A 27,334-nucleotide genomic window follows, 5' to 3' on the forward strand; every position below is an offset into this window, starting at 1 on the left:
ATAGAAGGAAAACAGTTTATGGAAGGGTTATCAAAAGAATAAAAATAAAATAAAAATAAAAAGGAGTCCATGTAAGGAACTAAATCAGGTCCAAGCCCCCCATGAGCAAGCCCGAGGCAGCAGTGGCGAGAAAAAACTCCCTAGGAGTGAGGAGAAGAAACCTCGAGAGGAACCCGGCTCAAGGGAGGAATCCATCATCCTCTGGTCGACCCCGGATGAAGAGAGAATGACATAGCTAATGAGATTTTATGACAAGATACAACAAAGAAGCTTAGAGCCTGAACATCTTTCAGAAATATTCTGATTAATCCAGGAGGAAGTACTGTAAAGTTAGAACCATCTCATAGGTTCTCTGTCACCAATCTACCCCACCACTTAGAATTGTGGTTCTGTAGTACTCACTGTTCTGCATATATTTTGTGTTTTTCTGTTCTAACACACCCAATTAAAGTCATGAATTGCACATTAACTGGCTAATTAGTTGGATCAAGGAACAGGGAACCACTGTTATAGATAACAGTATCTAATAGTGTAGCTGTGTTCCAAAAGCTAGGCTGCAGCTGAGAAATGTGGATCCTCAGTAGCACTGTTATATGAAGCTCTCCTCGTTTGTATTACATAATGCAAAACAGAAAGGTTTACCAAGGCCGCTTTGTCACTTCAGCGGAAAGGAGTCAATAACTACATTTGCATGCACGGTGTTAGTTAGTCTAAGAAACTGGAGCAAACAAAGACATTTACAAGAGCTGTATAAAAGACCAGCCTGTTTATGGTGTCATTTACATTCAGGCCTGACTTTATAATGTGAAATGCTTCCTTCTTGACACACCACATACCAGCATCCTGCCATTTAGCATATCTGTTTTGCTTTTTTTCTTCTTTCATTAAATTATCTAATGATGTCTATTTCTGACAAAATGTTTAGCGTGAGGAACGTATCTTCACCTCTGCACAGCCCTGTTTTGTTTTGTTATGCCCGTTTTACTTAACAATCTCAATATTACTTAGCTCAATAATACTTAACAATCTCAGTATGCAGGTTGCATTATGCAAATTTTTGGAAGTTTCCGTGTACTAATTAGGCTAATTAGTGTGTATAAACATCCATTACTTATAGTTACGTTAGACCACTGCAAAACCAATAAAGCAAATTTTGTACACTAAACATATCTTGGCCAATCAACTACAATTGGGCTAAAGGGAAAGTTGTCTAAATATGATTTTTTTCTGCTAAACGAATATTTTTAATATAAAAAGAAAATATGCATAAACATTTATTTATATAAACATCTGGTCTGTGTCTGTTTAGGGCAACAGCTCGGACAGCCCCGTTCCCTCCACCTCAGAGTCGAGCACCCCGAGTGGGAAGCGTCGGCTGTCTCAGACGCCCACCCGCACACACCCCCACATCTCCTACTCGCCCCTGGTGTGCCACACTCACCCTTCCTCGCAGGCCGACGATGAGGAGGAGGAGGAGGAGCAGAGCGGGCCACCCATGCTGGGGTGCTGCAGCAATGCCCTGTGGGACGAAAATGCGGAGGAAGAGGAGGAGGTGAGGGTGGAGGAGGAGGAGGAGGAGGAGGAGGAGGAGGAGGAGGAGGAAGAGGGCACGCGCTCAGAACAGGACGAGTTCCTCGGCTCCGCCGCCCGCCGTTACCCTTCAGAACCCTACCTCGCCCTGCAGGAGGAGGAGCACAGCCCTGACTCCTCCGCCCCCATGGAGACTCTGACCTTTGAGGCGGCGGTGGCCACCAGCCTGGGACGCTCCAACACCATCACCGCCTCGGTGCGCACCCGTTCCCGTCTGGGCTGGCAGGTCCCCAACGGACACTTCCGCAAGCGGCTGGCCCAGAGCATCTCCGTCGCCGGCTGCGAGCCTCTGAGCGACACGGAGGATGACAAATACTAGACACTGCAAGGTAGAGACAACAGGAAGAACACTAAAGGACATTGGAGGATATCGAGAAGGACGCTGATATCCCCATGGAAAGACAGGTGTGGCAGCAACCGGAGCCGCGTCATTGAATATACTGTAATGTACAAGTCCAATGTGTTCAAGTGAAAAAGGAGGAGTGCTGAGATTTTAACCTTTTTAAAACATTTAAGCAGTTGTATTGTCTTGTTTCTAGAATGAAAGTTCAAGGAGGGAAACCTGTACATTCGAAAAAACCCGGCGTTAACCAGACTAAAGAGCTTCATCATCTGCGGGAGAGATTCGGCCGAGATTATCTCTGTTTAAACTGAGAATTGCTGATCGATTTCATTTTCTTTTGCACAGTAAACTGTTTAAATCGAAGTAGGCTATATGTTGCAGAATTTGAATGTAAGGAAATGAAATTCAGTTCCATGAATTCAGTTCTACTGCCACATTACGTTTCTCTATCAACGATGTTTACTTTATTTAACGACACACTGATGCACAAAGATGTGCAGAACATTATTTTATTTCACTTTAAACCATGCAACAAGATATTTTTGTGAGCTCATTCACTGGCTCGAGAATTAGAGCATAAATGCATTCACAGTATTGGATTCATTTCAATTTCTAAACATTTGTACAATCTGAGAAATAAAAGAAACCAACTAACAGTTTGGCGTTTATTGTGGTAAAATATTCCGATGGCCTGTATAAGCCAAGCTAAGTCAAGATGCTTCTTTAGACTTGCATTTTCAATAGAGCACAGAAGAGTGCAGGGGAGCTACTAATGCACATCCTTTGAAGTCTAACCTTGATTATGCACTGACATTATAACCAGTGAGGACCTCAGGGAATATCACAAATCTTATGTGTCCCAATTTCAGATATAAATTTGAGTTCCACAGAAATTTGTTCCTAATAAAAGAGCAATCAGGGACTTTTTGTTCATGAAAACTTTATCACATACGTATACAAAATAATGGTAGTGGATATGCAATGTTATGTGGTAATGAGAAACATTTCCAGCCATCTTTCCTTTAACACCTTTATTTTCTACAGCGGTCAAGTTGACATTGGAGATTACTTTATATTCTGATGTAAATCAAGAAGCCAGCATATAAAAACATTGCTTATTGATTGTTATAGAGATTAAACTGTCAGCATGACAAGACTGGAGTGTCTCTACTCAATGCTCTCACTTGTGATAATTGCCTTGAACACCTGTGGTCTCAACAGGAGGAGAGTCCAGCTTCACTGATGTGAATAACAGTGTTAAAGATACAAATGAAAAATGTAACCATCACTATACCTGCTTACCGCAACAGTGCCACAGTAGCCTCTGATGTGAGATTTTTGGGTTTGAAGACTAGGAAACTGAATGATGTACCTCGAGAAGAGGAACTTTTGAAAAGCTTTGAATTCTTGAGGTGAATTTTTGGGGATGGGCTGTTTTGATTTTCTTTTTCTCTAGTCGGCAGGTGAAGGAAAGTACATCACTAACTAGGAATTTGAATGTCGTATTGCAGCCGCGTAACTGCAGGAGCCGTCCGTCTTTAAATCCTCATTAGCACTGAGAGAATTAACCTAGCCACTGATCTACATGGTAATAAATACAACCAGGCTTCCTTTAGTTCCTTTAGGCTGTTGAATAAAATCATTAAGAAAACAGCAATTCTATCTTCATACAGCAAAAAATAAAATCTATGAAATTAATCTATGTTTAAGTAATTAACAGGCAGAATTGGCTGAAACCACAGGGATTCCCAATGGTTGCATGATATATTTGCAGAATGCCTGCTGGGTATTGTAGTGAGAGAACGCTGATTCAGGAAAACATGAAAGTTTCATAAAATCATGAATTCTGTCAAACTAATGAGGCTGAGGTATATGAAGCATTGCACTACACAATACTGCTAACACACACACACACACACACACACATGAACACTGATACACTGATATGGTTTCTTGACTCTTGTTCCCATTTTACTTCTTTTTCTGAATTACTTCTTCTCTGAGTGACTGTCCTTCAACAGTCTCCCACACATTACACTGTTAAAACAATATGTTGATGTAAGATTGCACTTTTGTCTGCTGCAAGCTGTGTGTGGGCATCTACAATTTACCCATCTGTTGAAGATCAAGATCTGTCGTCATCTTTCATCATGTACAGAGGCCACTGTGACCAAGACAAGAGCGCATGTGACTAGATTGGGATTTTTCTTCATGGTCAGCCGTGATGCTTGGCTATACAATGTCATTAATTCCTTGCGCTCTGAAGCTGTCTAATAAAATCTGTTTGTATGCTTTCATTTGCCTCAAATCTGCTATTGATCTGCTGTTAACAGCAGATGTCATGCTATGCTTCTTCACTATGATAAGCCTGAACGTATATGTTACGTTGATTAGTTTGACAAAGGAGAAAGGATGCAGCCAACATCTGAAACAAAGATCAGAGACTGTAGAAGGTTTCTTCAGACAGAAAATGGTTAAAGTCTAGAAAATGGTAAGGCCAAGTGTACTATGTGAATCTGATAAACACTGTGATCATGTCATGAAGCACTGATAAAGGTGAAAACATAGATGATAGATTTGCTTTAGGTTATTAAACCTGTTAGACTTACTTGACGGCTTTGAATATTCTGTTGAACTGGTATGTGCGTGATTTGTACAGCCTACTCTGCTAGTGGAAAAACCAGCAAAGACCAGCCTAGGTGCTCACCAGTAAAACCAGCATATCATTGCAATAATTGAAACAAAACCTTGTATGTCCAAAATGGTACCTTTAATAGGGCAGGAGAAAACATTTTAACTTTTCATGGAAGTTAATATAACGAGATTTTTTCCAGGTAATTTCAGACCAATTCTATTCCTCCATTCATCATGGAATTTTAACCCAATGCAAAGGAGTTTTTAAATGATCCTGATCAGATTTTCCAGATGCTGGTGTGCTGGTCAGCAGCAATGAAGCTGTTATGCTGCTCACCACCAGAACCAGCATGCCGTCGCTGTCAGAACAAAACATTGTAACATTGTATCTTCATTTTTGTAGTTTTTTAGCATAACTTCAAAATGCCAGTTGTACTTTACATTGTGTCACAATTTCATGATGAACAGACAACTACAAATGGAGAAATGGCCCAAAGTAACTTGGAAATGGAATAAAAAAATTATGTTTTTCCGCCTTCTGTAAGACTTTATTGGAGACAGGAGGTTTTGTTCTGACAGTGACGATATTTTGGTGTATTTTGGATGCTGGTATTTTCCAGTATGACCATGCTGAGTGACCAGCTAAACCAACACCAGACCAGCATACACCAGCAGGTCAGCATACACCAGCAGTGGAGAGCCTCAGGTTAGGGGCTTGTCATTAAAATAGATTCTCTGTAGTTTGCATGGCAAACACTTCTTAGAAGTAATGAGGTGAAGATCAGTGATCTACTCAGCACTGCCAGTGTTCTGTTCTGACAAATTGTGCTACATTGTCAAAATGTCCTACTGTAGCGCATATTTATAGGTAGTGCTCTACATAAAAGTGCAGGTAGGATATTCCAATAGCCTAAATGACCATGTCAGAAATGAGTAATTAGAATGATCTGATAGCCTAAATCACCCAATCAGAAAATGTTACCAGCATACCAGAATAATCGGGATGTTTTGATAGCCTAAATCATATTATCAGCATGTAGGTAGTAATACTAGGCTGAGTCTGCACATCAAAACACAATAAAAATGTTTGAAACATGTAATTTCTGCTACATTCAATTTTTGTTGTGTTATCACTTTTCATTGCAGCTCGTCAGTTTCTTCGTAGCTACTGTCAGCTTGCTTGTTTAGCTTGCCAACCTAGACAGCTAGCTAATGTAAGCCTGTTGAAGACATTTAGCCAGCTATGTTTAGTTTGCTAAACATATTTCTGACTTCCAGTGAAAGAGTGGCAATGACATCTTCAGCTATAATAAGACTGAAAAAAACCTGAAACTCAGTGATGTAAGAAGCTTCACGTAAAGAGCAGTGCACATCTATACTGGATTTCTTGTATTTAACAAATTGCAAACGGACTGTAGAGAAAATAAACTAGAAAAGCCTCAAATAGCTTCATTAGTCCAAATGGAATGAGACGGTGGCAAGTGGAAACTCTCACCCTGACCCTCACCAGACAACAGCCTGACAAATAGACTTTAAAGCACTTTTTGCATCAATCCATAAGATGATAGTGCAGTTGCAGAAGGCAAATATAATGCCTGTACAAAAAGCTGCCTGCAGAATGATGTACATTTTAGGACATGGTAAAACCACACGGTCAGGTGTCAGATCGTCAGACAAAACATCATATCTAAGCTCTTGTAGAATTGGACATATATTCTTTCTTCTGATCTTTCTTACTTTATTAATTACAGTTATGTGACCATGTTAAAGATTATTATACAAATAGTGCACTTTATGAATGCTTTAACCTACATTAAGACAATTTTACATTTAAATTTAAATTTAAATTACAACAGCATATCACAAATATTTAAATATGGTACCAGAATTGCATCATGGCTCAAGTATCATGATAATATCATAATATGGGGCCTGTAGTGACCTGTAGCTCACAAGCCTACCTATTATGTTACTGTTAATACTGATTATTATTACAGGCTCTGTTTGCAGTTTAATCCTATGCTCACCACACGTGACTGCTTGCATTGCTTTAGGAAACAGAAATAGTATCAGTGACATCAAGACATTTATAGCATCAAACACAGAGGCAACTTCCTCGGTTACAATTGTTATGACTCTTTGCTACCATATTTGGACATAAACAGGTTCAGATTGTTGATGAGACTTTATCAGAGTACTGAGCATGAACCTACTCATTAAACTACTATTCAGTGTAAAGTGTCTGGATCAGTGCTGATAATGAGGCACAAAGAAATCTCATGTGGTTGGTTGCTTTTATTGGGCTTTTCAGCTACTGAATGAAGAGATGAACAGTTTTATCCTATTGAAAATTATTAAATTAAATTAACAAATTTATAAACTAATGTACGCTTGCCCTGTTTGTTCCTTGAAAAGTCAGACTAGTACTTGAAACATCTTTCTTTCTCTCTCTCTCTCTCTCTCTCTCTCTCTCTCTCTCTCTCTCTCTCTCTGTCTCTCTCTCTTTCTCTCAGGAAGTGATGAGTGTTGAACACGGAGCATTGTTCATTCAGTCAGTCATTACGGGGACAGTATGGAGTTCAGGTCACTCTCTGTAATGCTCTGTGAGTAAATGTTCTCTTTATGTCTTCATTAGAGTGAGAGCTGCTGTATGAAGTTGTTAATATTCAGTCTGAGGGTTCTGAGTGATCAGCTTCTGTGTGATTTAATAACTTCAGGTAGTTTAGATTGTACACTCACTTTTCTCTCATAAGTTAGAGAGAAGTTCATTTTTAGGTGCACTTTATTTTAGGTGTAATTTCATTAAAATTCAAAATCCAACGTGGACAAGTTCTGCTTTGTTATATGAAAAATATGTAACAGTCTAAGGTTCTCAATGGATAATGCCCCGTATCCACCTCAGGACTAAAAGCTTAAACTCCCCCAATTATTGTAAACACTGTTTTGTATAAGACGTTAGGGGGAAATTTTCAATAATAAAAAAATCTCTCACAGTTCCCTTGGAACCTTTTTTGTGATATAATGAAATTCTCATGAAGAAAGAATGGTCATTCTACCATTTTGGTGGCTGATGGTCCAGAGAAAGAAAGAAAGAAAGCAAGAAAGAAAGAAAGAAAGAAAGAAATTTTAATCAGCTACTGTCCCACCAAACAACAAAGGCATTTTAAAAAGTAAGAGGAAAAACTGAATCTACAATGTAAAGGGATTAAAATTCTTAATCAGAATATCCTTTAATGTACAATAAACTATAATGAATATGTAGCGATTTATGTATGTATGACTTATTATTGTATAAAAAATGATAAAAAAGAAACCTAAATGCACCATTTAAATGAATTCAATTCAAAAATTCAGAAAAATCCATGTCCTCATTCAGACCACCATATTCCATTGCTTGGAATTGGGTTTCATGATTTTGACATTTTGTGTGTTCTGATGAATACCGCCATGTGTTGACACAACCTTTGCCAAGTTATGAAGCTTTGCCATATTAATGCTTTTTTTTTATTTCCTCAAAGACAAAGTGGGATTATTTCAATAAGGGACTTATTTTTTATATTCTTGAGATGCATATGGGTTACTTTACCCTTATAACTCCTAGCGTGAAATCCTGTCTATGAAGAATTCTCATAGTTTTTGTTAGTTAATTTAGGAGTAGAACACAGAATATACAGAACAAACCACAAAAATTAGAATAAACTACAGAATAAACTTTCTGTGATTTATTCTTATTATTTATTTTCATGTCCTCAAATTTGTAGAAGGGTAGAATAACTCACAATTAACTGAGTATTATTTATTTATTTTTTTGAAAAAGTAAGAAACAGAAAAGATAAAAAAACTGGGATTGTGTTTCCAAGTTCAGCCCATCAGAGAAAGATCCATTTTGAATATTGATAAGTTTATTAACTAAAGTCACATCAGTTTAACTGGGGTCAATTATTAATAAAAATGTTACAGTGGTGATAAGATTCTGTCAATCCACTAACTGTTATTTAATGCACTTAAATATTTGTAAATGTGATTCTAAGGCAGTTGAATGTAAACTCTGCAAGTGACATTTTACTTATAGTAGTTTTGAACATGATCTTGGTAGCGCTGTCGCCTCACAGCAAGAAGGGCCTGGGTTTGATTCCCTGGCCGGGTGACCAGGGTCCTTACAGTGGGGAGTTTGCCTGTTCTCCCCGTGTCTGTGTGGGTTTCCTCTTATTGCTTTTTTCAACACTCCTTTTCCATGTAAGATTCTGGAAGACGTTGTAGCCCAACAGTTTGATTTACAGTAAGTAGCTATCTGGCTTTCAGGAGGATTTGAGTGGAAATTTTGATACAATCAACCACAATATTTTAGTGAACAGTTTACAAAACACATTAGCTTAGACAGCCAAGATATCACCTGGTTTAGATCTTGCTTGACAGACTGACTGCTAATTTGTTTATGTAAATTGGCAGTTCTTATGGTGTTCCACAGTGTTCTGCTTAAGGGCCTATAGAGTTCTTCCTCTGTTTACAGCCCCAGGCATATACTTCATATAACAAAATGTTGGCTGTCGCTCAAACCTTAATTTTAATTAGGTTTTAATTAATTTGGGTCATCTCAGCCAGATTCAGTAATGTAATGGATATAAGACATAAAAGATTGGATGATCAGGAAATTCCTCCAGCTAACTTCTGGATAAAACAGAAGCAAGCCTTAAGTCTGTGAAAATAAGGCATTTAATAGTTAATGTTTTTTTTTCTGTGTAACCAAACGTTACAGTCAAGGACCTTGATGTTACCCTGGATGCTAGTTTAGCATTTGAGTCCTGTAAAAGTAACATCATTTTATCACTAAAATAACATTTATGTTTTGATGGATGATACATAAATGACCTGCCATGAATCAAATGATCTACACAGCACTCTACAAATTGGAGAAAGCAGCAAAGAAAAATTCTCAGAAAATCTGAAAAGCCACATTGCTGCTAACGACTTAATTTCAGTTTGGAACCTGAAAGGCCTCTAAGAGATTATCAACTACCAAGGTGATAAAACCTCCTCTTCTCCTGAATGACTGCCAGCTCACCAACAACCTGAATAAGTTCTACCACTGATTTGAAGGTGTAATATAGAATCTTCAACCTCTCTCCCAGTCCCCTGTCCTCCTCCCCCACCTTGGCTCTTAAAGGTGAGAAAAGCTCCGGGGCCAGACAGAGTCTCTCCATCCACCGTAAAGCACTGCTGTGACCAGCTAGCACTGATGTTCACAAACATCTTTAACAAATCACTGGAACGTTGCTCTGTTCCCACATGCTTCAAAACATCTACCATCATTCCAAATCCCAAAAAAAACAAACACTGCCACAGCCTTTTCAGACTCATTAATCCTACTTGTGATACCACCTAGCATTTTATATTAATGCATCATATCCTCTGTTTCTCCCTCTGTTTTAGGGCTGATTGTACTCATCCGTTCTGGACAAACTCAAGGTGAATAATGTACATGGCATTTCATTTGCATACATACATACATACATCATCTAAACCGCTTATCCTACTGAGTCGCGGTGGGGTGCTGGAGCCTATCCTAGCTGTCATTGGGCGGAAGGCAGGCTACACCCTGGACAGGTCGCCAGTCCATCGCAGGGCAGACAAACAGACATACACAGTCACACACTCACACCTAGGGGCAATTTTAGCATGTCCAATTGGCCTGATTGCATGTTTTTGGACTGTGGGAGGAAACCGGAGAACCCGCAGACACGGGGAGTACAGGCAAACTCCACACAGAAATGACCCTGGTCGCCCAGCCAGGAATCGAACCCAGGCCATTCTTGCTGTGAGGCGACAGCGCTACCCACTGCACCACCGTGCCGCCCATTTCATTTGCATTCATGTATATTTGCATACATGAGTGATTCACCAACACCATTTTCCCCTTATGATATGACTACCTAATCCTCAAGAATCAGCAGATACTGAGTACCAAATATCTGTTAAAAACTAACCTAACTAATCCATATGTGCCAGAAAATTCTGATATTTATGCAATTCCAATATAAAATTTCATAATTCTCACTTATTTAGCAACTTAAGTTTTACTGAACAGTAAAAATCGTAAAAACAGAGCTGAACAATGTATAGAAAATCTGTGGTGTGTATATGTAAGCATACAGCAGCTTTTCCCGACCCAGCAAACCGTACTTTGGTGCAGCACAGGCAGTGGAAACAGGAGCGTGGCTAGCAGGCTGCAAGACACCTGTTGTTCCTTCCATATATCACTCCTTCAATAACAAACTGGAGTAACACTGCCTCAGTATCTAACTACAGCCCCATTTCCAAAAAAGTTGTGGGGTTGTGCAAAATGTAAATTAAAACAGAATGCAGTGATGTACAAATCATTTGATCCATATATTTAATTGAAAGCAATACAAAGACAACATATCAACTGTAACTAGAACATTTTATGTTTTTTTGAAAAATAGATGCCCATTTTAATTTGATGCCAGCAGCATGATTAAAAAAATTGAGACAGGAGAAACAAAAGGCTGGTAAAGTTGTGTAATGCCAGGTGGAACATCTCAAATCTAATCAACTTAATTGGCAACATGATTGGGCATTAAAAGAGCATCCCAGAGAGGTTGAGTCTTTTAGAAGTGAAGATGGGCAGAGATTCCAAGAAACATTAAAATTTTTCAGTTTCAACATTTGATATATTATAAATATCAAATTATTACAAGAAACATATTCACATATGCAGATAAAGGATATAATAAAATGCAAGGCTGCTGGTAGCCAATGAGATAGAGAGCAGGACAGAGCCGAGCTTATATTTGATTTACTCGAAACTGACTAACTTGTATTTGAAACACACTTGTTTTCCAGTGGTAGTGCTGGTTCACTTAGCACTAACTGATCAGTTGCAGTAACCTAAAAAGTAAACAACCACCCAGTCACAGTCACTTGGATCATGTATTTTCCTTATTCTGAAGTTTCGATGTGGACATTAACTTAAGGTCTTAAACCATATCTGCGTGATTTTATTGCATTACTGAGCAGATGTACAGGTGTTCCTAATAAAGCGGCTGATGCGTGTAGATTAAATCAATGTCGACTTACACAGACTCCAGACCTCATCTAAAATAAAATAGAAAAATGCTTAGAGTTGTCCTCAGATGGTAGGTACTCAGGGGAAGCCCCCTGCAAAGACAATGGGAATTTTGTTCTACTGTCACCTAATGGGTTATTTATACCTTGTAATAGTGCACTTTTTCAACAGTCATCTTTCCCCACATGGTGATTTTCACCTTTATAGCATCATCTTTTCCTTACTTGTCAATCATCAACAACATCTGATTACACCGCCCTATCGCCCAGGTCTATTGCAATTATTAAAAACTCCCACTTTTAGTGAGTTCACTGTTCACCCTATTAAGTATCACAAGTGTTCATTTGTGTTTCGTCTTAACATCATGCTGACTGTAAATTAAGTATGCATGTTCCCCCTTTCTTTAGATCTACCCAGAGCTACACTAACTGTAGAACCAGAGAGTCCTGTGTTCGCTGGAGAGCCAGTCACTCTGAAGTGTGAGATAGAATCTTGTTACTGGAAATATCAGTGGTATCAAGGCTACAGCAGCAATGTAGTCCATCAGTCTCAGACAAACACCTTCACCATCAGTTCAGCAGCAGATCAGGATCAGTACTGGTGTAAAGGTGAGAGCGATAACAGCCCCACATCATCACAACTCAGCAATCCCGTTACTCTTACAGTGAAAGGTAAGATAACTGCTTTTGTACTTTTAAGAGGTTAGCAGCACAGAAATTAGACAATAGATATTCCATTAAAAATAGATAAAGTGCCAAATAAAAATGTTGAATTATTTCCTACATGTGTAACCAGCATTCTTGTATATATACTATAGGTATAACTCAAATTATTAACAGAATGTTTTTTTTTTCTGGCCATTTTTGTAATCAACACTTATGCTACTGAAAGTATTGAGTTCAAAAGGACACTGTAGGAGCCAAATAACCAGTGCAGTGGGTAATCGCTTAAGTGTTTAGATCAGAGGTTCTCAATCCTGGCCCTTTTTTTACACATTTACATGTAAGAGGTTTGTGATAACTCACATGTATATGAGAGATAGGAGTATATAGCTTTTATGAGGATCTCTTGGTGCGTCTACCAAAAAAATGTCTCACTTTTGCTGATTTCACCTTAATAATGAACTGCAGTATCAGCTTTGTACAAATGTTTAATTTTGGTATTATCTCAATATAATGCTGACTCTAAATGGAGCATGCATGTTCCCCTTTCTGTAGATTTACCCAGATCTACACTGACTGTAGAGCCCAAATGGAGTCCTGTGTTCACTGGAGAGTCAGTCACTCTGAAGTGTGAGATAGAGTCTTACAGTAACTGGAGATATCAGTGGTATAAAGGCAGCAGTAGCACTGCAGTCAATCAGCCTCAGACAAACACCTTCACCATCAGATCAGCAGCAGATCAGGATCAGGATCAGTACTGGTGTAGAGGAGAAAGGGATGAGAGACCAACATCATCACAACCCAGCAATACTGTTACTCTCACAGTGAAAGGTAAGAACATTTGCTTCATGCTTACAGTGTGTGTCTTTAGCATTAGATGTAAGAAGCTAACAATCGTTGAAAATGGTTTCATGTATTTCTCTACCTGCTGATAGGATTTCTCACAGTTAAATGTAAGTATAACTTGTGGGTATTTTTGTAACACCAGTGAAAAATCAACTGTACATCTGAGAGTGCTTTAACATACAGCTCTTTTTAAATGAACTAAACAGGCCTGTCAAAGTGAAGCTGAAAGGGGAGAAGCTGCAAACGGCCTCAGTGCTTTTTGTATTTACAATTTTAAAGGGGACTCAGTTCTCTTCCTTGTCCTTTTTAGCAATGATGAGATCTCAGACCACTTGTTGCTCACACCCCAACTCATTTAGAATTCAGACCCTCCTTGGGTAAGACTGAATTATGGGTAATGCTGTTCAAGTTTATCATATAATCATTGCCTGAGCCACTTTTGAAAGTGTGGTCAAATATAAACATCAATTCCAAAAAATGCTAATAAAAACAGAAAGCAGTGATTCTTCAATTCTATCTGAAGTTTTACCTTATAGACTTACAATTTTATTTTGTTTTATATATGTATTAGTTTTTTTTTGTAAATATATGCTCATTCCACATTTGATGCCTGTAGCATGTTCCAAAAACTGAGCATGTTTACCGCCGTGTTACATTACTTTTCCTTTAGCATTTAATAACTGTTTGGGGACTAAAGATACCAATTCATTCCGTTCCAAAAGCTGAATTTATTGGCATTATTATGTTATATCAGCTGTGCAGGCCAGTCTAGGGGCCACATCTTGCCAAAGCAAGACTTTTTCTAGGGCTCTCCACCTTGCTGGCTGGTGTACTGTGAAATCAAAAAATAAGTAGTAACAGTGACTACCACAAGCCATCTTAATGAAATACATGTATAACTTTCTAATTTGTGTATTGCTGATGATTGGATACACATTTGGGGTCCCAATAAGTAAAATTACAGGTAACTTTCTCAGCATTCTTGATCCAGGAATCCATGTAACAAGGCAGTATTTCTTGCATAGCTAACTTTAACCCTGGTGGCTGTGGCAACAGTATCACTTTTATACCATTACAAATGGTTTACTCACTACATATTTAGGTAACATGATTTATTTTTCCTTATTTAGCAACTATTCTTCATGTTTCACATGACTAGCTATTCGTTATAAACATCATGCTTTCCTCCCAGAGACCCTTAAAGGGGCAGGTGCTGTAAGTTAAAAAGGGGAACATGGATCAAAATCATTAAACACTAACTACAGCATCGCTTTTTAATTTTAGCTACAAACAATATTTAAAAAGAATATAACTGAGAATTTTACATAACACATTACACAATTAGTTTGCCTTTTATCAAATCAAATAAATATATAAAAATATTGTGATAGTTAACACTAATTAAAGCCTTCTAAACTAAAATGTAATTAAACAAGCTAACAAACACAATGAACACATGGGTTAACTGAGTTAGGCCTGCTATCACAAGACAGACTATAACAGAAAAGTATTTCCAACATAGATAATGGCAAAATGAAGCAAAAATCCAATAAAATGCTCCACTCTCAGTGTACAAAATGAGAGGAATTAAAAAAGACATCAGCTCTCCTGGCATGTCTATTAAGCTTGAACTTGAAGCTTGAATGAGTACAAATACAGGTGTTCTTTATAAAGTGCTCAGTCAGTGTCTGTTTAGAGGAGTCTGTGTTTCTTTGGTGTGATTCTTTTACGTTTTAAGCAGCCACAAAAACTTTCCAAGTGTGTAAAAGCCCTGAAAATATCGAAACTCTGAAACTACTGAACTGTTGGAGCCTAAAGCACCAGTGTAGTGGGTTATTATTTTAACAAGACTTTCTTAGACTTGGAGATCTGGAGAACCCTGCTCTAATACATCAACTCAAGAAGGACTTGTTAATCCAGGGGTGTCAAATGCAACCACTAAAAAGTCCGCATTAAAACATTTCATCAAATCCATGGACCAGGTGTGTTTTTATTTTATTTTTATTTAACATTTTGCCGTGAACCCAACTGGCCATTGTTTGTTCAAAATATGCCAAAACTACAACAGCAAAAATAGGCACTAAATACTTGAATGATTCAAAAATAATTTTAAATAAAAACAAATAGTTTTATATAAAACAATAGACTACATTAGCAGCAGATAACTGTTAAAACTCTTTAAATGTCCCCAATGTACAGTAGGTTTTTAAAAGTGCCTATTCCCTTGAAAACCTGGCATCTTTTTTTGTTTGTTTGTTTTTCTCGTTGTTGGGGAGAGGGTGTTTGTTTTTCTCGTTGTTGGGGAGAGGGTGGAAGCACACATTACGCTGCAGTGCATACTGCGAACTGTAGTGCAACTCATGGTGAAATGGGCTAATATTAATAGAAAATTCAAATAATTTTGTGGGCTGAAGAGGATTCTGCCATGGGCCTGACTTGGCCCACAGGCCTTGTGTTTGACACGAGTGTTAAACACTCGATTAGCTGGGTCAATTGTGTTGGAGCACGGAAAACACTAAAATGTCCAGAAGGGGGCTCCAGGACCAGGAAAAAGAACTGCTGATGTTGACAGTGATACCTGTTATTAACACTGTACATGTTATGCAATGCTACACAATTAAACACATTAAAGGAATCATTTTAAGCTGAGGTGCATCATTTTAAATTACATGTTTTTTCAGTGTCGTTCTTACATACAGCAAAATCCCCAGTGTTTAATAATTCTCATAGTGTTCACTCATGTCTAGATGCACTTTATGAACACTGTATGTGTTAATTCAACACTGCAGACATATTTTGACATGAAAGTAACAACCTTTCCTGATATTTTATTATCTTTCCACAGAGAGACCAAAAGCTGTGGTGTCTATAAATTCTGACAAACAGGTGTTCAGAGGAGAGACTGTCACTCTCAGGTGTGACATACAGGGAGAAGGTGTCTCTAACTGGCAGTACAGCTGGTTTAAAGATGGTTCATCCACTCCGGTCAGTAATGAACAGCAGTACACAATCAGCTCCGTTACCAAGTCTTACAGTGGAAAATACACCTGTAGAGGAACAGAGAGAGAAACATCACGCTACTCACACACCAGTGATGCTGTTACACTGACTGTATCAGGTGAGTGTGATCATCTCTTCAGTGTTCATTAACCTCAGTACCACAGCAATATAGACATAATCACATGTTTAATATGTGTTTTCTATTAAAGGGCCAATATCTCACATTTCTTTTGTATTTTGTTTTTTTCTTGAAGTCCAGTTACAATGTTTGTGTGGTTGTATGTACCAAAAGAGTCATTATTCATTTCTACATAACCATTTTCCAACCTCTCTTCATCCCTTACAATTAAACAGGCTTGTGTTTTTGTTATTGTGCCTTTTAAGATGTGTAAATGACCTCTGTTCTGATTGGCTGCTCTGTATGGTGTATCATTCAAAAAAGCAGGCTGAAACACTGCTAAAGTGGTGCTAAAGTGCTGTAGGCTGAGATGGTAGACATATGAAAATGTGTTTGGTTTATACATGGATTATATGGACTGGGCAGTGAATGGTAGATTCTGAAAGTTATTAATATTTCCATGTTACACATCACCACTGATGCTACTGGTCCTTTCATGAAACGGACTCTAAACGCTCTGAATCTGCACTGCTGTTCTCTTCTTTCTGTAGATCTACCCAGAGCTACACTGACTGTAGAACCAGAGAGTCCTGTGTTCAGTGGAGAGTCAGTCACTCTGAAGTGTGATATTATCACTCATGATGGATGGACATATCAGTGGTATAAACAGGATAAACAGAGTAGATGGACTGCAGTGTCTCAGTCTGAGTCTTACACTGTAAACAGAGACACTCTCACCATCAGAGAAGGTGCTGTGATTAATGGAGATCAGTATCGCTGTAGAGGAGAGAGATGTTACAGACCAACATCATCACAGTACAGTAACTCTGTTACACTCCCTGTGAAAGGTGAGTTTAAAAATGTACTTTAATTTCCACAAATCTGATTTGTGGAATATCACAGTATCACACACTGTTGGTTTCTAAGTGATGTTAAACAATACCGATTCAGATTTCTTATAGCCATATATAGCCATTTTGTTTACCATCCAAAACCACCAGTAAACCTACACCTGTCTTCTGAGTTTTTATAAGTAATGTTAAAAATAGAAAATTAGTGGAAAATCAGAACAAACGTTTTAAAACACAAGGCATTTAGAGGCATTAAACTCTTTCTAAATGCTTTTAGAGGCATTCAGCTCTTCAGACATCTGGCTCCTATCACCACTACTGTAAATAATTCTGACTTGGTAATTTTCCATACAATGATGCATTTCACATGCAACCACTCCGAATTACTTTGTTTACTAATTAAAGATTTATTTATGCAGAAATTATTAAAAATATTGAAACAAATTAATAATTTACAAAACATCATACATGCATTAATCTTCATCTTAAAAAAATAAACTCTCAAATACTCAAACATCAACAATGCCTTGTTAAAAGAGAACATCAAGATTTCAGAGATGGAATTATAAATCTATATACTGAACGCTGTTGGTTTCCAACTCTGGACCTGAAGGCCTCCTTGTCCTGCTCATTTTAATGCTTTCCTTCTCTAACACAAACACTTAACTCAGGAATGGCTTCTTAAGTAGCCACTTTATTGAATCAGTTGTGCTGGAGCAGAGATAACACTAAAATGTGCAGAGCAAGAGGCCTCCAGCGTCCAGTCTCACAAAGCACATTCAATTTACACAGGGTTCCAAAAGCAGTCATGGTTTACTCGCTTTATGATGCCGGTCAACAACCTCCTCTGTTAACCCAGGTTTAGATACCCAAGCTATGCTTAATCCTCTTGCGCATCCACATAGAAGTCAATCACGTCACTCCCTTGAAACATAAGGAGGAGACGAGTAGCTTATTTTTCAATGTAGGAAAAAGAAATCATACTACATAAATATGTAGAAAGTAAAGCTTTGTAAAAGTAAAAAGCAACACTGTTGACACTGCCACTGTGTTGGTGCTTACTGGAGTAATAATTGCTATATATTCTTGATATCTATGTGGTACGATTGATTTCCTTAGCTGAAAAGTCGACTCACAGCAAGAACAGTCTGGGTTCGACTCCCTGGCCAGACGACCAGAGTCCTTTCCGTGTGGAGTTTGCATGTTCTCCCCGTGTCTGCATGGGTTTCTTCCTCCAGGTGCTCTGGTTTCCTACCACAGTTCAAAGACATGCAGTCAGGCTAGTTGGGGATACTAAATTGCCCCTCGCTATGAGCGTGTGTGTATGTTTATGTCTGTGTTTTTGCCCTTTGATGGACTGGCGACCTGTCCAAGGTGTTTCCTGCATTCTGCCCAATGGGCGCTAGGATGGGCTTCAGCACACCCGTAACCCAGGAGAATAAGCGGCTTAATGTCTCGTTATAAAAGTGACCCAAAAGAAAAAGACATCTATCGCTGATCTGTTTATGATCTGAGGGGTTTTTATGATATGAAATCCTGAACTTAACCTGCCCTGGAGCAGGTTAGGATGTGCAGCACAAGTTGTCCTAGTGATCAAACCCAGTAAAAGTAATTCAACATCATAATACGAACTAGACTAAGAAAATATCCTGCTTTGTGAGACCGGCCGCAGGACCAGGGTTAAGAAGCAATGACAGTATTCTCTCTCCTCTCCTTTGCTCCCACAGCTTTACCCAGATCTACACTGACTGTAGAGCCCAAATGGAGTCCTGTGTTCACTGGAGAGTCAGTCACTCTGAAGTGTGAGATAGAGTCTTACAGTAACTGGAGATATCAGTGGTATAAAGGCAGCAGTAGCACTGCAGACTATCAGTCTCAGACAAACACCTTCACCATCAGTTCAGCAGCAGATCAGGATCAGGATCAGTACTGGTGTAGAGGAGAGAGAGATAACAGACCCTCATCATCACAACTCAGCAATCCTGTTACTCTCACAGTGAAAGGTAAGATCATTGCTTTTGTCCTCTTATTGAAGAGGATTAGGTAATTATGATCATGTAACCTTTGCAAAATTAATTGGTATCAGTATAGATGTTTTTAATATAATACATTGATGCTGTATCTGGTAATATAAATCCATCTGTATTTTTATTGTAAAGATATGTCTAGTGGTTTTTAATCAGACTTTTGTTTTTTTTCATCTTCAACAACAAATAAAAATAATATATTGTTTGATAGAACATTTAAAGAACTTTAGATGGGATAGCTAGTCTCCATATAAAATCAGTCTCCTCTGTTCTCACAGCTTTACCCAGAACTACACTGACTATAGAACCCAAATGGAGACCTGTGTTCACTGGAGAGTCGGTCACTCTGAAGTGTGATATAGAGTCTTACAGTAACTGGAGATATCAGTGGTATAAAGGCAGCAGTAGCACTGCAGTCTATCAGTCTCAGACAAACACCTTCACCATCAGATCAGCAGCAGGTCACAGTCAGTACTGGTGTAGAGGAGAGAGAGATAACAGACCCTCATCATCACAGTACAGCAACATAGTGGGTTTCTCTGTAAAAGGTGAGTAATTCCTGGGGTAAAGACTCTGAGATCAGTGTGCAAACTGTCACTGCATGGTCTGAACAGTGTGTTTCATTTCCAACAGCAGAAAAACCTAAACCTGAACTCACATCAAGCCATAAAGGAGCTGCACTGATAGGAAATCCAGTGGTTCTGTACTGTAAGCTAGATCAGTCTGCTGGATGGAAGTTTTACTGGTTCAAACACACACAGAACCCTGAGAATGAGACCAAGACTGAAACACACTCCTACACCATCAGCTCAGTCAGTGTCTCTGAAGGAGGACAGTACTGGTGCAGAGCTGGGAGAGGAAACCCAGTCTACTACACTCACTACAGTGATGCCCTCTGGATGAACGTCACTCGTGAGTAAAACACGTTCTGATAAGTGATACTCGGAGGTGGGCAGCATAGCTTAAACCCAGACTGAAGCAAATGTCTTGTTAAAAATAAGTATGTTATAAGTAAAAGTGTCTTTCCAAAAAACAGCTTCAGTAGAAGTATAAAAGTGTCAGGTCAGAAAAGTTCTCAAGTATAGAACTGCATCGCAACTTCTCAGTGCATCCAGCAACTATCAACACAGGAACCGAAGTCTTACCATGCTGATGTACTTTGTACTTCACGCTAGCTCCTTGATCGTATATGGACCTCAGGCACCGAGGACTTACAAGTGGTGGTTGGAATGAGGACCAAGACACAGTCCCCCGACTAGAATGCCTGAGACTAGGCGGGGTGATTGTAGACTCTCTGCTGTTCCCTTTGGGCCTCCTCCATGTGCTCTTACAAGGGGGGGGCACTTTTGTAATGCACTGTAAGATCCTTTTAAGGGTCTGGCTGTAGCATTCAACAAGCTTGTTGCTGTAAATGATAAACAGAGGCCCGTTAGTGTGGCAAGTTAAAATAATGATGCTTACTTCCAGTAGAGTAATAAGCTCCCCGGACAAAAAATTAGTCACCTTGCATGTTTAAGGTGGTAGTAACTTGAGGCTCCTGCAGATGGCTTTGCACGAGGATGATCGAGATTGAGAAGAGGTAGTACAGTGCACCAGTGCAGTGAATGTCTCGTTCGATGTGTGGAAACTGGGTTGCAAAGCAGATGTCAATGATTGGCAAAAAGGAGTGATTGTATTTGGGCAGCCAGAGGCCATGATGTGAAGGAAGTAGCTAAATTTGCAGGTGTATCAAAGCATACAGTCATACGGGTCTACCAGCAGTGGCAAAAATCCCACTCTACAGGAAATTTTCGTCAGAATTGTGGCCGAAAGTCCAACCTGACGGATAAGGACTGCCAGCGTGTTTCACAGCTTGTGAATAAAAATCGCTTTGCTTCCAGGTAAGAACTGCTTCTAGAAGTCAATGCAGGTTCTTCACAACTAATTCCTGAAAGAACACTTCGCAGGGAACTGCAGACCATGAACATATGGAGCAGAGAGTCTCACAAGAGTCCTTTGCTCACTTCGGCTCACAAAGTTGCCTGGTTACGTTGGGCAAAGCGACACAACAGTTGGACTATTCATGACTGGAAACATTATCTGGTCGGATGAATCTCGTTCCTGCCTGTATGTGAATGATGCTGGGCGTCATGTTCATTGTGGACCACAGGAAGCCTTCAATGAGGACTGCATGCAAGGTGTGGTTCAAGTTGGAGGAGCTCTGTGATGTTCTGGGAGTGTTTTAATTATACTGAAATGGGTCCTTTGGTTGAGGTGACAGTAAATTTGAACTACGGTGCCTACATTGAGCTGCTGGACAATCAGGTTTTGCCTTTTGCTCATCATCTTACCGAGGAACATAACATTCCTATTCTTGTATTCCAAGATGACAATTCTCACAGCTGTTATTTATGCTTGTGGAGGTATTACACGCTATTAGGTACGTTTGTCCGGTGAGCTTACAATACTGGTACAGGATTTGTTGCCCAGCATCTTAAGAAGAAAAATAACTCATTTGTGGTAAAGTGGAAACACTTAAGAAATCGTGTGCAAGAAAGTAACAAAATGATGCTTAATTCATTGTCAAAAGAATTTACAGATATAAAAGAATGTTTACAGGCATAATGTTAAACAATACAAACAAAACCCACGCAATCTAGCAACACTGATAAGAACCCTGCATGTGGATTTAATCAAAATGGCAGAGCTGTGACAGCGATGTCAGATATTTGCAAAATAAGAGTTTGGGTTATTTATGGCCTACAATGCTGTGTTTTTGTGTGTTTTCATGTGTTTGGTAGCCATACTAAATAAGCTATTTCTAAATAACAATGTTGCATCTGCCAGCAGTATAGTGCCCTTTTCGCCTGCATGCACCGCAATGTGAAGAAGGCTGCTCTGGAGTGTTTCAGGGTGGCAGCTAGAATAGGCTGAGAAACATTGGTTTAAGGATCTTTAACTCATGAATGGAAACAAAGAAAATGCATTTTAATCTGTATTTTGGAAAAGTCAGTGGTGGGATAGCTGTCCAATTATATACTGTCACTAACTGTGAAACCTTGATACCATAACAGCCCTATTGAGGAAATATTGCAATATTTCACTGTGTATTTATTGTACTTATCAAACTCATTGTACTGGCATTCAGTGTATTTGTGTACTCACCAGTCTTTCGAAGCAACAGTGTGTGTGTGTTCTTCATCTCTCAGGTACAATACGTCCAGTCTCTCTGATGGTCAGTCCCAGCAGAACTCAACACTTTACTCTTGACTCTCTCTCACTGAGCTGTGAGGGACAGAGTGACTCTACTGGATGGAGAGTGAGACGATACACAAACAGTGAGACAGTGTCAGATTGTTCATCAGGCTGGGGATCAGTTACAGGATCTACATGCAGCATCAGCTCCCTCTACACATCCCACACTGGAGTGTACTGGTGTGAGTCTGAATCTGGAGAGAGCAGTAATCCTGTCAACATCACAGTGCAAAGTGAGTCTACACTCTTCTAATGATTGGAAATTCATGTAGTATATTCTGTTTTAAAATCTAAAAGTTATTGAAAAACTTGAAATATACTGTTACTGATGTAGGTCTGTGGGATGAAATCATCATTGTGTTCTTAAAACTTCACGTTTTCAGTGCTGTCTTACTTTTTCCTACAGATGGTGCTGTTATCCTGGAGAGTCCTGTTCATCCTGTATCTGAGGGAGATCCTCTGACTCTGCGCTGTTTATATCGCCACACAAAGCCCTCAAACCTCACAACTGAGTTCTATAAAGACGGTTCACTCCTCCAGACTCAGACTACAGGAGAGATGACCATCCTTACTGTCTCAAAGTCAGATGAAGGTCTCTATAAGTGTAAACACCCAAAGATAGGAGAGTCACCAAAGAGCTGGATCTCAGTTAAAGGTTCGCAAATGACAAATGACATTTATATTATCAATGAATCCAGCAATAAGTTCTAAACTACATTATAATGATACTATTGTGTGTGTTTGATCTGTTTTATTCAGAAGCTCCATTCCCAGTCCTTGGTCTGTTCAGTAGTTTAATGGCAGTATTTCCATATCTACTGGTGTCCATCATCATAGTGGTCAAATGCTACAGAGCTCGAGGTAAGAATTATTCACTTGAATTCTTCAAAATGTTTATATATTAACCAGAAACTGTATGATAACATTTGATTAAAGGCTAGATTTACAATTGTATTATTGTACATTTCACAGCTAAACCTGTGAGTTACACAGAACAGAAGCAAGTAGGCCTATAAGAGCAGGAGAATCTTGCAGAGTGTCAAATGGCATTTTTACATGGTAATTGTACCTTAAAACCCAAATAATGGATTGTTTTATTTTGCAGGTCAGTAATAGAAGCTTTAAATAACAGCTCCACCCACTGAAACAACCAGCAGGTTTATTTGTGCTCTGTGTTAGTAAGTGCAGTATTAGTAGTGGCACTGTCTTTGCAAATGCATTTTATTTTTGATATATATTTTTTGCACCGTTTGTATCTAAAATTCCTCTCACTTTGATGCTTTAATGACTGTTTCTTCTTAATCAGTTATAATTTAATCAGGTATTTGTCCTAATTATTTAATTATTTTGTAATAGAATGAATTAAATGAATGTAATTGAATTGGTACAGTGTCATAAATATTGAAATATTCATTAATAAAGCAGCACTGCTCCTTTTTGTCTTCATAATCATTTGCTATTTACCTCACATAAAATTATTTTATCTTTTATACATTTCTTACATGTTTTACTTTACATATTATTTTTGTATGCACACTCAAACAGGCATTAAACCTTGTGTAACAATGCAAACTTGTTTTATGAAAATTATTTGTTTAGATTTAATAACTGGTGAAATGCTTAAATCAATGTTTATTACTATTATTCTCTTACGGTGGTATTCCTTTATTTCACTGCCAGTAATATTCTTTATTCAGGTAAAGACACTGAATAAACCCAGTAGGGCCAACAGGAGCTATAGTATTGTTCTGTTCTGTCTACTTTTGTATTAAAACAAAAGATTCTACCATTCTGTCTGTGTGTGTGTGTGTGTGTGTGTGTGTGTGTGTGTGTGTGTGTGTGTGTGTGTGTGTGTGTAGGGATTAACCACACCAGGGGGCCCAAAGTTTTATTTCACACCTCTATAACCTAAGAATAGCTCAGCCAGTTTGCACTGAAGTCCCTGTAGTTACTGAATAATAAGATTTAGTATGTAACAAGCTTGAGAACTTAAGGGATTAAAGAAATAATCATTTGCATTTTTCATATGAGAACATGTCACTGTAGAGCTCGTGTTCCTATTTTGAATTTGCTTAGAACATGTGAGTTCATATGTCTTCCTCACCCCCAGTTTTATTTCAGACATGTGCTTTGAGTGTTAGAACATAGGAAGTGATGAGTGTTGAACACAGAGCATTGTTCAGTCAGTCAGTCATTACGGGGACAGTATGGAGTTCAGGTCACTCTCTGTAATACTCTGTGAGTAAATGTTCTCTTTATGTCTTCATTAGAGTGAGAGCTGCTGTATGAAGGTGTTAATATTCAGTCTGAGGGTTCTGAGTGATCAGCTTCTGTGTCATGAAGTAACTTTCTTTTATGCTGAAGTCAGAGTGTACAGAGTTACTTTCTAAGGTCCGTGATAGTACCAGTGGTGGTGGTGAATAGTGTCATGAAATAAATATAATAATCAATTAAAAATCATATTTACATAGTTTCCACCTTAGCCCAAATTTAATTGATCTGCCATTTTTGTGTAAAGTGGTGCAAATTAGTTTTTTCTTTTTTCCCCCAAACTGAATACATCATACATCAAAGAAAGGGGTGCATTTCAGGAGTAAAATTTCAAAGAATTGCTAAATTTGACAAAATCCTGAATGTGAACATGTAATGTGCAGTTTTAACTGTTAGTCTATTGATTAGTCTGTTTATTTGTAATTATATGTTCTTTTACACTTGATGTTTTCTCAACTCTAATGATGAGTTGGTGACAGTGCCAGTGCTGGTAGTGAACAGCACTGTCAATTTAAAAAATAATTACTGTGAAGAAAAAATAGCCACATTGTGAACATGCTGGACAGTTTTGCAGCTTTTTTCGGACACCGGCCTGTGACTAGCAAACGGGAAATGAGGTCAATCAGTTTATAAATAACGGAGGTTTATAGTCAGATGTTTATTGGCATAGACTCTAACTTCCCTGCGATGGACTTGCGACCTGTCCAGGGTGTATCCTGCCTTCTGCTCAATGAGCGCTGGGATAGGCTCCAGTTCCCCCCCGTGACCCAGAAGGATAAGAAGTTTAGAAAATGTGTGTGTGTGTGTGTGTGTGTGAGTCTAACTTCTTTTATCATCTCACATTCAAACTAGGGATGCAAACAGTTACATGAGTACTCAATTAACTGGTTGAGATGCCCAAAGTGCCCTGAATGCTGAAATCACTATTTGGTTATATGTTATGTTTTGTCATGGGAACCCAGGGGAAATATGTAGGCAAATAACTCAGTGAAACGTGATAGTTTCGTTCATTTTTGTGAGTATGTTATGCAGGGGAGGAAAGAGTACTGAAAATCCCTACTTAAGTAAGAGTACTTATACTTTAGGGATAATTTACTTGAGTACAATTGAAAGTACTAATAAAAGAAATTACTCAAGTAAGAGAAAATAAGTCATTTATTGGAAAAAGTACTTGAATAATAGAGTTATTCTTTTGTATATCCACAGTCACAGTCTGAAAATATTTCAGAGTTGACTTGGCAACATCATTGGACATAATCTGTACAAACAAAAATAAAGCCATACATGATGTTACATGAAATAAGACCAGTTTTAATACTGGGACTGATCACAGCGTGGTCTGCTTGTGCACATTTGTACATCTTTCTGTGTACTGTGTAAAAGATAAGGTTTGCATTTAACTACATCCATTAAATAATTAGATTATTATATAAGATATTCTGTTCTATTATCTGTTTCTAGAAAAGTAGTTTAGAATCTCTGAAGGTACTCATACAAGACCAGGGTGTCATGCATTCCTCCAGCCATGACACTTAGAACTCCAATTCCCAGAACCCCTGGGTGATCATGTGATGTCTAGGCCATCCGGTCCCACCTATCAGAGATCAGCTTCACCTGACTATTGATGTTTTTCGCCTGTGTATTTGATCATGTGATTGTATCCAATTAGCTTATAAGCCCAGGCTATGGGCTTAGTTGTGAGGTATTGCTTCTTCTAGAGAGCTACTGAGTGTTCCTGTCTGAGTTATCCCTTGTGTATCTGGCCCTTTGTTGGTATTTATCAACTTTGCCTTTTGCCTGTTCCCTTTTTGGATTTCGGTTGCCTGGACTCATGTCTGTATCTTGTTTGCTCATTCTGGATCTGACCTCTGCCTTTTTTTGACCTGATTGTGGATTGAGATCAAACAAGTAAAGTCTCTTTTTCATCTTTTAATGGGGAGCGTCTGACTAAGTGTGTCCCGTTACACAGGGATTAAAAAAGTACTGATAATCCCTACATACAGTCTCATCTGTAAGTGTTGGAATGGCAAGCCAATTCTTTTGTTTTGTTTTACACTGAATACATTTGGGATTTGAGATCAAAAAATGAATATGAGGTGATGGGTCAGAATTTCAGCTTTTATTCCCTGATATTTACATCTAAATGTGGTAAAACCACAGCACCTTTTAATTTGAACCTAGTCATTTTCCAAGTGAGCAAAAAATATTGAATCATGTGACTGACAAGTGTTTCTTGTTGCCAGGTGCAGACTGTTAGACTTATTGTTTAATGAATCCATAGCTGAACATTTACTCCTGGTGTGAGCTCTAGGTTTATTCTGTGAAGACAGCATTTGTTGTTTGAAAGGATAAACCAACATGTAAAGCAAGCCATTTTGAAGCTGAGAAAAGAGGGAAAGATGATCAGAGCCATTGAACAATCATATAGCATAGCCAATGCAATGATTTGGCAACTCTGAAAAATTAAGGATCCACTGGTGTACCAAAAACTAGATATCGAACTGGTTGGCCAGGGAAAACAGCAGATGATGACAGAAGCATTGTGAGAGCTGTGAAGAAAAACCCAAAAACAACAGTCAGTAATATCCCCAACAAATTCCACAGGGCAGGACTGAAGGTATCACAATCCACTATTCGAAAAAGACTTTGACAGCAGAAATAAAGAGTCCATACC

At 38.6% G+C, this 27,334-nt stretch overlaps 2 protein-coding genes across 2 annotated transcripts in view; both read left to right on the top strand.

The window, feature by feature from the left end:
- The window catches only part of cacna1eb (calcium channel, voltage-dependent, R type, alpha 1E subunit b), an 83,997-nt gene extending 80,908 nt beyond the window's left edge, over positions 1-3,089 (top strand). The window contains 1 exon segment of the mRNA XM_036596742.1: positions 1,310-3,089. Within this exon segment, the coding sequence (XP_036452635.1) occupies positions 1,310-1,909 (600 nt within the window). The 3' untranslated portion in view covers positions 1,910-3,089.
- An 8,950-nt stretch (positions 3,090-12,039) lies between these two features.
- Positions 12,040-27,334, top strand: part of LOC118826110 (titin-like) — a 48,289-nt gene continuing 32,994 nt past the window's right edge. Inside the window, exons 1-5 of the mRNA XM_036596999.1 lie at positions 12,040-12,322; positions 12,869-13,144; positions 16,005-16,277; positions 19,792-20,067; positions 22,796-22,970. Of these exons, the coding sequence (XP_036452892.1) occupies positions 12,040-12,322; positions 12,869-13,144; positions 16,005-16,277; positions 19,792-20,067; positions 22,796-22,970 (1,283 nt within the window). The remainder of the gene's footprint in view (positions 12,323-12,868; positions 13,145-16,004; positions 16,278-19,791; positions 20,068-22,795; positions 22,971-27,334) is intronic.

This window comes from Colossoma macropomum, unplaced genomic scaffold (assembly GCF_904425465.1).
Source record: "Colossoma macropomum unplaced genomic scaffold, Colossoma_macropomum, whole genome shotgun sequence".
In the NCBI taxonomy this organism is placed as follows: Eukaryota; Metazoa; Chordata; class Actinopteri; order Characiformes; family Serrasalmidae; genus Colossoma; species Colossoma macropomum.